This window comes from Pagrus major, chromosome 21 (assembly GCF_040436345.1).
Source record: "Pagrus major chromosome 21, Pma_NU_1.0".
Lineage (NCBI taxonomy): Eukaryota > Metazoa > Chordata > Actinopteri > Spariformes > Sparidae > Pagrus > Pagrus major.
Window position 1 is genome coordinate 16,388,674 of NC_133235.1, and position 13,954 is coordinate 16,402,627.

Sequence of the window (13,954 nt, forward strand, 5' to 3'; positions counted from 1 at the left end):
TACACAGATATACAGTTACAGTAAAAATGCTATTAGGATAGCCAACATTCATGCACATGAGCTGTTATCCCGGGCTTACAGAACGTACTGCACTGTATAAGGCATACAAACTGTCGATGAAGTTACAAAAAAGCTAAGATCTCAAAGTACTAAGTAAAAGGCAAGCAGATGCTTAGTACTCGAAGACACCCCATGACCTGGATGACTGAGAATCTTCATAGACACAGAAAAGCCAAGTACAGTAACTACACAGGTGCATTATGGTTCACCACATTTCTCATTGTCTTGTACAAGGTCAAGTGCAAAAACTTTTGAAAGGAAAAGTACAAAGACAAATTGAAAGCTAAATGGAGGCAGTGAAAAGCAGGAATAAATTAGCAGATGATGATGAATAAGTGGCGAGGAAAAGAATAGAAACAAAATGAACAATTAGTGAATACGGTCAAAATATGAATAAATTACGGGGCATGAATAAATGCAGTTCTAAATGAGAAAACCATCACAAATGTGAAGACTTCATTTCGGAAAAGCTTTTCTCTCTGAGAGAAAAAGGAGCTGCAGAAATTACTGGAAGTTCATTGTTCAGTGTTTCCAAAAGTTGCTCAGTAAAAGGGCCATTTTTTAATTGAATGTGTAACCGGCAATCTGCTCTTAATGCACCAAATTTGTTTTAACGTTGTGCTGTCATTCATTTTCTTTTCTGGAGAAAGTGTCATGTTTCCATATGGACAATATCTTAATTAAAACTCATGTGAAAAGAGGGAAAATGGTGATTAAATGTATATAAAATGGCCAAAACTAATCAGATAAATTACATAAATAAATGACTTAAGATTAAGGTAAAAATATTACCCATTAATTAGTTGCTTATAAGCATGCACATTGTTACCATACTCTCTTAGGGGTACACTGATTATCGGCCCTGGCTGAACATTGGAAACGATCACTTTTTTGTGTGAAACAGTTGACCTCCTTTTTAATTTTTGTGACCTGTCTGTTTAAATGAGTGTGTTGCTGCTTTTATGTAGTTTTACAAAGTTAAATTTTTTCTTGAATCATTTGGAAAATAAATATTTAATGTGTAATATTGTTGTCTTGTCAAATTTTATTTGTCATTAGTGGATGAAAATAAACGTACGGAGTGATTAGGTAACACCTGTTTTAGAGGCTATTTTGCGTGGATATGCATACAGGTACAAAAGGGCACAAAAGTTTTGAAAAGCACTGGAATAGACTGTATTTGTTGAGTGTTATTCAGGAAGAATGGCTGTTCTTGTGGCACTACCACCTTTTAAGGCCCACACAGAGCAAATCATATTAAGATAGTAATTCATGTACTTCCTTAGTTACTATCATAAAGCTTTAATTAGGACGTTACTGAGGGAAAACGGCCTATTAGTTGTAGAATAAGCCAGTTTGCATGCTTATAAGCAACTAGTTAATGATTAATGTATTCCCTAATAAATAAGAAGTGTTACCAAATAAATAAATAAATAGATAAATAAATAAAATTCATGAGAACATTCAAGCACAACCATCCATTTATCATGTTTTCACAATTTCTTTCACGTGTACAGTATGATCGTCTGCTTAAGAATCGTCCTCAGTTTTAATGATGTGGAAAAGTGTGACATTAAACAGCACCTGGTGGCCGTTGTTCCAGCCGTAGAGGGCGCGGTCCCTGGCGTTGTAGTCCAACATAGACATGTGGAAGTACTGGTTATGAAAGGGAATGTCTGTATACTCGTATGTGGAGGTTTTCGTGGAGTAAGCATAGTACACCTTGGCGCCGGTCAGGTGGGAGTTGGTGATGTAGAGCGTCCCACAGATCATAAAAGACTCGCCGGCATTCCTCTTTGAGTATTCTGTGTTCCATGTGTTCAGGATCTGGAGTGTGTCGGGGTTCAGCTGGCTGATGACGATGTTCCCAGCGTTCTGGTTGGTGGCGTACACCGCCCACAGGCCCAGCTCGTCCGCCATCAGGTCGATGTCAGAGAAGCCCCCCCAGGTGTAGGGGTAAACATTGTGGAAGCCGGCCGACTCCAGAGCCCTCTGGGTGACCACGCGGCCCGTCTCGAAGCTGTACCTCACTATGATGTTGCTCTGCATCTTGTTGTAGTACAGAGAGCCGTTGTACACCACGTGGTTGGTTCCGGCCCATTTGAAGGGCAGATTGTAGGTTCTCGACTCCACTCCTGCCACAAAGTCAGCGATGGATTTGAACTCTTTCACTATCTTGTTGTTGGTGTAGCTGTCCATGTACCACACCTGAGGAGAAATAAAGACATGCCTGTGATGTTTAGTTACAAGAACCTCACCAGCTATAAAACTAATATAGTTACTCTTTCTGTGCTCTGAAATTATAAAAAAATCCCCTGTACAACAAAAGATATGAAAACACCTACATGATAATATATTCCTAAGAACAATATCGAAAACATGACATTCAAAGGGGACGTAAAAACAACCGGTGGCCACACATTTGTTCGAGGTCAAACTTTCACTGACAGACTTTTATTCTCCTTTTATTGGTACTGAAAAGGTCAAACCTTTTGACAGAGAGGGCGACTTTAACATTCCTCAGGATCAAGAAGAGGCTTTTTGGATTTAACAATCACAGAATACTGAGTGGGATGAGTAGTTGTCTGTTGTTGTTTTTATAGTTTTTCAACTTTGAACTTTGCAACAGAATTATCTTCAAATGCTTCATATCCTATTATGCAAGCCAATACATTTGTATTGCAATTGTGTAAAAAACAATACTACAGAAAGCATTGATCCAAAATATTTCTAAATGTAGAAACATGAGCAAAACAGTCCATAAGTTATTTGAACTCTGTACATTTTTCCACTGCGCCACCACGTTTAACACTGCCCGTAACTCCCCGTAAGCCTTTCGGTGGTAAAAATAATGAATGCTCCAGCTATTTTGGTTTTATTTTGGATCCATTAAACAGCAAATCTCCTGCAGCTATTTTGGTGCCACTGGCACAGGGTCAAATCTCATAGGGTTGGAAATAACTAAAAGAGAGTGGGATAAAAAAGGGTTTTAGTATTTCTGAGTTTTTACAGGTCTCAAATGGTACAAAGTAAGATGTCCTGTCTTTGATTATAAAGCAGGTGTGTGTGCAAGATAAATACTGTCGGAGTATCATAAATGTTCAATCCGTGCAGAAATACACACATATTCAGAAACTGTGCCTTCAAACAAGTTGTCAGGACTTCTGTAAGGTTGTGATATCAGTGCTATACAGTCGCTGCCTTATGTGGAAACACGGTGTGCGTTGCCTCCTCGGAACTGTGAGAGATGACCAATCAGAGCAGACTGGGCATTTTTAAAGAGACGGGCACTAAAACTGAGCGTTAAGACGGAGAGTGAGTAGAGGGTCTGCAGCAATGGACAGCATGAGGAAAATAATGTGTCATATGAACAAAAGCATGTAAACGTTTTCTAGTAGACTACCAAAATAAAAGTATAAGCCTGAAGATGAGCATAATATCAGACTTTTAGTAAGAAAGAGTTTTCTTATGGCATTTAGTCTGATTTTGATATTGACTGAGGGGTTTAAGATCCACTGTGGAGATTTTGACCGCTGCTCGACAGCTGCTATGAAAGGCAATGTTTTGATAATTAGGCTAGGTGTCTTTTATGTTTTTATGTGTTTGTACGTGTTTTTTTCAGTTCACGTACAAGCAGTCGGCTGACACAATGCAAACTCCTGCTTCATGCTGCTACACTGAATGACAGTTGATAACACAGCAAAGTGTGTCAGTGGCAGCGTAAGGCAAAGGGAAAAAAGAAGATTGATACTTTATAGCACACATGGACAAAGGAGGACGAAGGAGTTTTGAAAATGACGATGGAAAGTCAGGTAAGGTTTTGTAGTCCACAAAACATTTCTGGAGCTTCACAGCAAAACAGTGTTGGAGTGTTCTCCTTAACAACTGAAGTAGATAGGGACTTGACAACACTGGAAAAAAACTTAAAAGGGCTCTATACAGCTTGTCTGGTGTAATCCAAGTCTTCAGAAAGCCCTGATATCAGAAATTGATTTGAAAAAAGATGACCATTTACACCATTGACACACCATTGTTGAGCTCAAGCACCCACTTCAGACAGGTGCATGCTAACGCTATTAGCTTGGTAGTTAAAGAGAAGTTTTCAGTTTAAAAAGGGTGTAAATTACATCTTTTCAAGTCCCCATTTACTTCAGTTGTTTTGGAGAATGCTGTTTCATGGAATACGAAACCTCACCCAACTTTCCATCGGCAAGGAGGTGAATAGATAATGACAGAATTTATATTTTTGGGTGAACTTATCCTTTAAGTCACAGTTTGTTGCATTTTTATTTTGAAATGTCTGTGTTGAAAGTGCAGCATCTTTCAAAGGCTGTCCATTAATGTGTCTAGTGCTCATTGGATAATTGATAAAGCATCAGCCCATTTGTGGTGTATGTAAAGGCTGTGCTTTTACCTACTCTGCAACACACACTGATGAAGGCTCTGTGGTAAAACACGTTAGTGTTTTAAGTTTCAAGTTTTTCTTGTGAGTTTCTTGTGTATCCACATTCAGATAAAATAATAAAACTGCCTCATGTACGTCAAAATGTTCAGCAAGCGACATCAAGTTTTAAGTTTAATCTCAGCAGTCAGGAGTACAAAAAAAAAGGCTTTAGATAGAAAAATGTTGTAATTTGACATCATCCATCCGCCCGGGACTACAGGAGGGAATCAGTTGCATGTAACTCATTAAACCGCTTGCTGTTGCTTCAAAGGCTTGAAACATACAGCAAAGCAAATTAACTCGGCTCACCCTGTTGTTTTTGGGAGACGCCTGTGGGTCGGTCATCCAGGCTCCGAATCTGGTCCCTGAAGTTTTCACTGTCAGCGGCCCAGTGATCTTCATTAGCTTGCCACATGCTGCGACACACATCACACAGCTCCGGTCACACACAGCACAGTCAACATGATAAAGCTAAAACAATGTTTTGATGGAAAAAAACCCTAAAAAAATGGATACAGTTCTATATTTGGACTGCTCTGTTCTGACCACGCTATTATAGAAATACTGAGGATAACCGAAGAAACTGCCACAATCAGAGCTGGGTTAACATTTATCCAACATGGTTTAATATTTGAAGTACTTGAGCTGCACTTAATTCATCTTGCCAGACACTTTAATTGTGCCAAATGACAGCAGGCTATCACTTGCACGCAAGCTTGCAAGTTCCCTATTAAGTATTTAACTGCTATTTTACCAAATAAATCAAAGCTCGTGCACAATGAATGCTCAAGTAATCATCTCGAGCTCAGACAGATTTCCAGCCACATCCCATTAGCATTCACATGTTAGCTATTTACGTTGACACTTTGACAGGCGCCTTCTGTGTTGATAACCTGGCAGTCGGTAAATTGGAGTTTAGTCATGCAAACCTTTTCTAGGAGGCAAAGCTGCTCTGGAGGCAGAATTGATTTTATTAGATGAGTTAAATCAAAGTGGGTGGAGCAAAGAAAATTGTTCTTTGACTCTGCAAATAGAATCAAGCCACAACATTATTTCTGCCTCCTGTAGCAGTTCCACTCTGTCTTTCTGCTCTGTATCTAAAATGCCAATCTGCTGGTAGCTGCAAGAATTGTGCCCATGATCCCTGTACCGCTGCATAATCTAGGGTCACCAGGCCTGGATCAGCTTTTTCTGCGGTGGACTTACTGAGCTTGTTCATACAGTTGCGGAGCCGATTTTCCAGGTTTAAGACCCTCTGTTGCAGCTCCTCATAGTCGTAGGCTCCCATTTCTTCCTGGATGCCCATCAACACGCCAGACAGGTTCCTGATCTCCTCTTTGAACTGGGAGATGAGCTTGGCGTCTGTCTTGTATTGCTCCAGGACGGGGATCAGCGGCTGCAGGGACTCCATTTTTCCCTTTAGCTCCTGGAAAACACAGAGAATACACTGCTGCAAAGATGGCTGTCTTAACAAATCTCTAAATCTGGCAGGAAGAGATCAGTTTTTTTTTCTAATATAGCTGTTTCTGGGTTTTTCTCTAGGGCACAAAGATCTTTCACTCAGGCAGTAGACTGTATATGATTCAGAAAAAAATGAAGCATATTACCTCCTCCCTTTGGCACTAGTTTTCACCTGTGTGAGAAAATAACGATTCTAAGACTCAGTAGAGATGGGCACAGTGGTGGAAGAAGCTCAGATTGTTTGCTTTAAGGAAAATTCACCCAAAAATGAAAGTTTTGAATGCAGGACTTTTACTTGAAATGGAGTATTTTCCCAGTGCTATATTGCTACTTTTTATTTAAAGGAAAAATTCACCAGAGTACAAATTTCTTGGGGTGACAATAGATGACAGCATCGGCTGGAAAACTCACATAAATCATGTACAAGCCAAACTGTCAAGAAGCATTTCAGCACTGAGTAAAGCCAAACATGTTCTGGATCACAAATCTCTCCATTTTCTCTACTGTTCACTGGTTTTAATGTATTTAAGTTATTGTGTGGAGGTTTGGGGCAACACATATAAACGTTTACTGCAATCACTCTCTATACTCCAGAAAAGAGTCATATGGTTAGTTCATAATGTTGGATATCGGGATCACACTAACTCATTATTCTTACATTAAAGTCAATTCTTGGGGTAAAAATGGGAACAGTTTAAATGTGGAGTTGAAGAAGGGCTTTAAAATTCACTAGGTGGTTATGATGGTTATTATACTTGTGTATATATGTATGTATATATATGTATGTGTATGTATATATGTATGTATATGTGTGTATATGTATATATGTGTATATATATATGTATATATGTATGTATATGTATGTATATGTATATATATGTATATATGTAGAAATGTATGGTGAGGGGTAAGCAGGTGCTGGGAGTAGTACATATTTATAGAAGACAAAAGAAATCAATATATAAGCTATAACACATAAGATAAATAGTCGATAAATTAAATTATTGATTGATTTTTAAATTGATTTTTGTTCACCTCCATGCCGTTCAAAAGTCGAGTAAGGTTTTGGAATCCAGGAAACATTTCTGGAGCTTCACAGCAAAACAGCGTTGCAGCATTCATTTAACTAAGCAGCTACTGTGAAGATTTTTGTCTGTGTTTTCCAACAGTTTTTTAAATAGTTAAATGTAAGAATAAAATCAAAAATTAAATTAAATCAAAATAACCAAATTTGGAGATAAATGGTTTTCATTGGGTAGAGTAAGAACAATTGCGATCTTAAAATTAAATAGTAACTGAAGCTCCCAGATAAATGTAGTGGGCTCAAAAGTGCGATATTTACCTGTACCAAGTACAGTACTCACATAAAGGTACTTAGTTACATTACACCCAGATGTCAAATATATAGATACTGCTATAAATGCATCTTCTTGATGTCGTGGGTGGATGGTTGGCAAATACAAAGTCACCGTTCCTCTCTTATACACAAAATGTAGATTCCTGCACTTACAATTTTGTTTATTTTGTTTTTCTTTTTAATATTTGTAGGAAAGATAGTCTGTATAACACCTTAATGATGAGGAAGAGCAGAGCTGCTACTAAAGGAGGAGGGATACGCTCTCATAAGACCCAAACAAATCCCACTGATGGATGATAATAGTAATGATTATTATAGTAATTGCTCTTGTTATTATTGCTGTGCAATGTCAGTGTCATTATGTGGAAATCTCTCTTCTGAGTTCTCCTCCATGAATAACAATATGAAGATACCTGCCAGGGTATTACTTTGTGTCATTCTGTTTTTCTTTTTATTCTCTTTACTGTGGATTCAATTCTAACATCAGAATCTATTTCTATCAACCTAAAGAATCAGGTTTTTGACAAGAAGAGGCAGCCATAACTTCACATAACAGCTGAGATTATATGAGTAAAAACTACACATAACAACTCAATGCTGTTTAACATACAGCTGTCGTCTATCACTGCTGTAAAAAGTTCACTATTCTTGTGGTTAACAAACGGATAATGGAAATGCTTCATGCAACTATCAGATCTTGTCACTCTTACTAGTTTTAAGAATCCATGTCCGATGCTGCTTTCACAGCCTGTCTAGCTTTTCAGACAGTTCCATCCTTGGCCCGGGCAGTGGTAGACCCGAATCGATCTCATCAGGAGTGAAAGTTTATCAATTCAGATGCTTCTCAGGTATCTTTAGAGGAGATAATTTTGCAGCCTTTCCCTGTGATGTTTCTTCCAAAGTTCAACATCAAACAAAAAATGTACCTGAAAGTTTTTGTTGACGAGCGTCTTCCTGTCCGATTCGATCTGTCGGAACTTTGACCGAAGCCCTTTGATCTGACTCTCCATCCTCATGATATACTGAAAATCCCTCTGCGTCCGCAGGTTCAGCACCTCGATTGACTGCGACATGTTCTGCACCTTTTGAAAAGAATGAAACAGCGCAGCATTGATTTTTCCGTCCACCGACAGATTAAAATGTCCTCCGTGTTCAGCCGTTCGGTAGGCCTGCCATGCTCCAAACTTCCCAAGGAACAAATCAACACTTTGACCTCCAACGTGATTGTCTTTTGACCATCCATGTGTGAGCTGAATAGAGCTTTGAATGGATTTGACATGGACATGGGACTTATATTTTATCAGTTATTTTGCAGTTAGTTTTTTTAAATGTCGTGAATCTGCTCGGTTTGAAAACATATTTCGGAGTCCACGTTTGACACAGAAACATTCCAGTGTCTCTCTCTGGTTCAACAAAAGCTCACTGGGTTTATGGGGCATGTGGACAAGAAGAAATGTGCTCCTTTCTCTCTCTTCTCTCTTTGGCTCCAATTGTAACTAACCAACACTAGTGAGGCACATCACTAGCAAAGTGGCATAACACTCACACATTGTGTTCTGCATACTTTTCTGGCTCGGGTAGAGGGATCCTGAAATGGCCTCATTGCAGCCCTGCGGCAGCTTAGTACATTAGTGTCAAAGGCCTCAATAACTGACAGAGAACACCCTTTGGCCTATAACATTAAAATGTAGGCTAGAGAATTGTTCCCTTATATGGCATACTAATTGAGGAAAGTAACTCTAGTGCTGTGTTATTTGTTTGTTTGTTGATAATGCATTAAATCACTGCTGTCACGGGAGGAAAAAAAAAAATTCATATGGAATTAGAAGTCGTCATGTTTCTACTTAAACCCACAATGTTGGCTGTTTTTGTATTAGATCAACTCAGAATGCAAACGAGATGCTGAAAATTCAAGTCCTTGAAAAGATGATTTTCTGGTAATTGTCCACTTTTCCACAAGATTCCTAATCAAATTCTTAAAGTGCTTGAAACATTAACAACGGCCTTGAATGTTTTTTTGGCCCAAAAAACAAGCAGCAACACAGTTAATATTAACAGTTCTGTTAAGGTGAGAAGGAGAGCATTCTCATCTTTTACAAGCAACCATGCAGCTGATGTCATCCATGTAACAAATGCAGAAGTGGAAAACAGGGTTGTGGACCCGGCTGGTGCAATCTCTCAAGGGATTTGAGCAACAAAGAAGCATGAATAATGATAGAAATCAATGATGTCTGTATGGATTTAGGTGTGCTTACAGTAAAACGTGTGTGTTAAGAGGGCGCGTCTGTGGGCTGTCACGTAAACAGAAATGCGTGTGCATACCTTCTCCAGGAGCTGACGGAGCTGCCTGCCTTTGGCATCCCTGGAGCACAGATTCTGTTCAGGTGCCACCACTGTGCAGATGCAACGCCCATCTGCATCCTGAGCTGAGCTGTACACCTGCCACCCCTCCTTTGGCCGGATGGTCTGCATACAGAAACAACAGGCGCAGCGGTGAATACACAGCTCAAACACCTCCAGACGGACGCACTAAATAAATTCGAGTCTGATGATATCACTGCCATGAAACTGCGGCATACAGCGGTTATGTCTTCTTATTTTTTTCCTCACGGGTTGCCCATTCTTCTGCCTTATGCCCCCAATGCTTTGACACCAACCAATTCCACTGACTTATAAAAAGTCTGGCCTTTGAAAGTGCTTTTGCTGTAAGATATTCCTCCACATGGTCTCCAGTGAATTTCCTCTTCTACAATAAATAGCGTTTCCTGGCCTTGATGAATAACCTGAGTGCTGAAATTCCACTGTTTCTCTTCGCCAACGCCTTAACTGAAAGTCCTGCTGGGAGACGCAGATAAACCTGATTTGTGGGAGCTTTTCCCGCTCTTTATTACATTCAATATGCTCCGCAGCTCCTGAGTATAAAGCTTAAAGAATATAAAGTTATGCATCATAAGCCAATGCGGCATATTTTAATGCAGCACCATCAACTTATGTCAGAGTGTACACAGTAAAAGCTAGCTTTGCTCCGAATGGTGATCAAATTGTCCTGAAGTGCTGGAGAAGTTGATAGCCATCAGACAGGCAAATAGCATCTGTATTTGAACAACAGTGGTGTTTACTGTCAGCACGGGAAATTAACACAAGCCTCCAGCCAAACACTGGCCACCTTTGACTGCCGATGGTAAATCTGTCCACACTACCAGCATCTTTGGCCGGCAACCAGCTATTATTTGGATTGTGTTTTACATTCTAAAACTCAATCCGGCCGCAGAATAACATGTGAGACATGTGAACTTTGGCACGTGCCAGCTTTTTAACGCTTGTGGATTTAAAAGTTAAAAGTGCCCTGCTTTTATAGTGCAGGCATCCTTTCCTTTTCTCCCATTCATCTTCCCCTGTCAGCCTGAACAGTTTAAAGAGTGTTTTGAATCAGCCATGAAAGATCACGTCCCCTCTGAGCAGGCGAAGACGTCACGCCAAGGAGAGAGCTCAGTCTTTGACTCACCATTTTGTACTTACTGAGACACTGCTTTTTAGGTAAAACCTGAACATACCAGTTTATGCTGTATCACTGCCATAAAAAGCCCTATTTTAATATGGAAAAGGTTGCAGACAAAACAAGACATGAGGACGTCGTCTTAGTCTCTAGGAGACCTGTGAAACCTGGGTAACACTCTCAATAGAGCCCGACCGATACGATTTCTGGGGCCGATGCCAATACCAATACCTGGGAGTTAAAACTTCTGATATCAATTTATTGGCTGATATATACACATTTTTTGTAATTTTCATGTCGTTATGAAACGCTTGTGGCAAATATATGTAATGGAGGCAGGATATCTTTAAGTTAAACAATAAACTTGCACTGAAAAAGTAAATTTAATTGAAAATAATTAGAGCCCGACTGATCTGTTGGCCGATATTATCAGATATATCGGCCGTTTTATCGGTTTGCGTATATATGTCAATATCGGCCGCTATGAAAACTTTTTTGGATTTAAAGAACACAATGCAGAAAAAGAAGCTAAGGGTGATTTATAATTATAAAATTTATAGTGAGGTTTCAGTGCACTGATGACATTTTAGACGTTAAAATGTGTGTTTATCAGCTGATATATCCATATCTGAATTTTTTACACCCTAATATCAGTATCGACACCAGCCCCAAAAACTGCACATCTGTCAGGCTCTAATAGTTATCATTCACCCCAAGCAACTTTTTCTGCATTTGTATCACTAAAAAAAGTTTTCTTGTCGATGCTTATTGGAAACTACTAATCGATCAGTTGAGAAAAAGAATAATTGTTAGTTGAGGCCCAAATTGAATTCATATTTTGCGATTCAGAATGCGTGTTACTTACATTTGGGGCTGAGGGACATGACCTCAAAATAATACCACAATACTTTTAGGCCATATCGCGATACACGATATATACCTCGATATTTTGAAATCTCCTCAAAAGCTCTTCATAAATGTTGCAACAATATTGTATGGAAGACTATTGGTGCTTTCACAAACTACTAACACGATGAGATTTCTGATAAATAATCATCAGTAATGTGGATATCATGAGTAAGTGGGTAAAGGCGAGTAGTAGAACAAGTAGAACAGTCTAAGTTCATAAAATGACATCACTTTACTGTAATACAGCCTTTAAAACCAGGGAAAGGGAAACCGGGAAACCAGGAAAAGACAACACTTATGCCATATCATCTGAGACATATATGTAAGAAGATATATAGTCTTGTGTCTCGATAACGATATATATCGTATATACTGCCCAGCCCTACTTACGACTCTTACTGTTTTAGTTCCTGAACATCTGACACCTCTGCCACATCAGCTTGTCTTATCTTGAAGTCAAAAAATAAAAAAAAAATGTATGTGCTGTGCTATCAATCTCCTGAGCTTTCATTCTTTCCCCCAGCACAGCTCTCTTATGTTGCCGTTATCAGATTGTCAGAAAATTGTTTCAGGTATTATCAAAGCTCTGCATCCCTGATCTTTGTCCACTGCTATTGGTTGCTGGTAAAGTTTGTGATCTTGAAATGAAAGCTGATTCTACTGATGCCCTGATGCTCAGACAGAAGCCACGAAAGTAGCAGATAATGTCAATCTGATCTTAATTATGTGCCACCTCTGAACTCTGAATGCCTGGTGTGCATTTCATGAAAACTACACTGAAAAGCGGCAGGAGAAAAAGTGGCAGTGTATTGAAATGTCTCGAGGTCATGTGTGGTACGTCGTAGTAGAAATGATTAGAGATGCTGGGCGACTGTCGCTGAAATCTGCCTCTCTCTCATGGCTTCATAGCTGAAGGGGATAAAAGACTCCTAAAACGAAGCAACTTTCACTAATCTGTTAAAATGCTCTTTCTCCTCTGTCTCTTGAGTGACGCACATCCTCTCCCCTCTTCTCACTCTCACATTTCCTCATATTAAAATGAATCTGTAGCTCAGCCAAGCCAGATGCACTCTCCAACTCGGCTTTTTTTTTTTCTTCCTGCGAGGAACTCTACACAAAGAGTTTTTCTCTCATTAAATAATCCAGACAGCTGCTTCCCCCTTTGTTCTCGCCGTTCATTTAGACTTTCTGACAGATCTCTCTACAGTTCCCAGAATTGACTTAGCCTGTAAACATTTCCTGCCTTTGTGGGCAAATGAGAAAGACTCATTATGCACACAATTTTCAATCATGGCAAGGTGATAGTATGTGAGGACACTGCTTTGCAATCAAGACGCTGGCGCATGGGATCGTACCCTGCACGGGTGGGATGGACCTAATCGACCATTGTTCTTGTCCAAATGGCTCGGTGATCTGCAAGCTGCTCCTCCTAATTTGCGATAATGCTCCCAAATGCATTCCCACTTCGGAAGCCTTAAAACCAGGCAGGATGAATCACATCACATTCTTTCAAACAAACACAGAATGGTGCAGGTATACCAACAGAGAGAAGAAGCAAATTATTTGACAGGACTGCATCAAAAATGAATGAATCCTTTCAGTTAAAGTCAGTTTAACAGAGTGAGAGAGAGAGAATAATCCTGTATGAAGATGTTTAAGGCAGCTTCCTTCTGTCAGAGAGGGGATTCGGACATAAGTCACAGCAGCACTGTTTCTTTAATTTATGTATTTATTTTTTACAATGATTGAACTCTCTCTTAAAAAGTGAGTTATATGCCTGGCAGTCCTCCAGGATCAATATCCGTGCTATGAGGTTGATGTAAGCAATAAACATGAGTGCTGCGAGGGTTCCTCTTCCTCTACCGACACTTTGAATCCAGTATTTTAAACGCAGGTTCTTATTATTATAATTTTTTTTTTTTACAAATACTTTTGCATATTCCTGTTGCTGGAAACACGCCTGGAAACTGAAATGACTCATTTCTCCGTTGCCGGTCACTCACCAACCATTGTGCAGTGCTCCACCCAAATTAAAGACGGCCCCCCCTCCCTCAAAATCAAACTGAACTTTACAACAATGACATTGAACGCCACACTCGGCTCAAGTTTATCCTATTCCTCGTCTTTGAGAGGTGAGACGTGAGGGCAGTGAACTCACCACTGAAGGGCAGTGTCCGAACAGCAGCAGGAACAGCAGCGGGTTCAGGACCACGGACAGCGACCACAT

At 39.7% G+C, this 13,954-nt stretch overlaps 1 protein-coding gene across 2 annotated transcripts; it reads right to left on the reverse strand.

The window, feature by feature from the left end:
- Positions 1-1,590: 1,590 nt before the first annotated feature.
- LOC141016952 (noelin-3) lies at positions 1,591-13,954 on the reverse strand. Of its 2 annotated transcripts, XM_073491556.1 has the most exons (6): positions 13,886-13,954; positions 9,645-9,788; positions 8,249-8,404; positions 5,711-5,930; positions 4,814-4,920; positions 1,591-2,268 (listed from the first exon to the last, which is right to left on the reverse strand). In XM_073491556.1, exons 1-6 carry the CDS (start codon positions 13,952-13,954, stop codon positions 1,591-1,593), a joined length of 1,374 nt encoding a protein of 457 aa, XP_073347657.1. The 2 variants fall into 2 exon arrangements, with proteins under 2 accessions (XP_073347657.1, XP_073347658.1); XM_073491557.1 differs by lacking the exon at positions 13,886-13,954 and having other exon boundaries at positions 9,627-9,767.

Bases quoted from the DNA above. Each gene is read 5' to 3' on its own strand.
- LOC141016952 (XM_073491556.1), bottom strand. From the start codon at position 13,954: ATGTGGTCGCTGTCCGTGGTCCTGAACCCGCTGCTGTTCCTGCTGCTG. The intron at 8,405-9,644 runs GTATGCACACGC...TCTTTTCAAAAG, and splicing joins TCCGTCAGCTCCTGGAGAAG to GTGCAGAACATGTCGCAGTC. The intron at 4,921-5,710 runs GTAAGTCCACCG...TGTGTGTCGCAG, and splicing joins CAACTGTATGAACAAGCTCA to CATGTGGCAAGCTAATGAAG.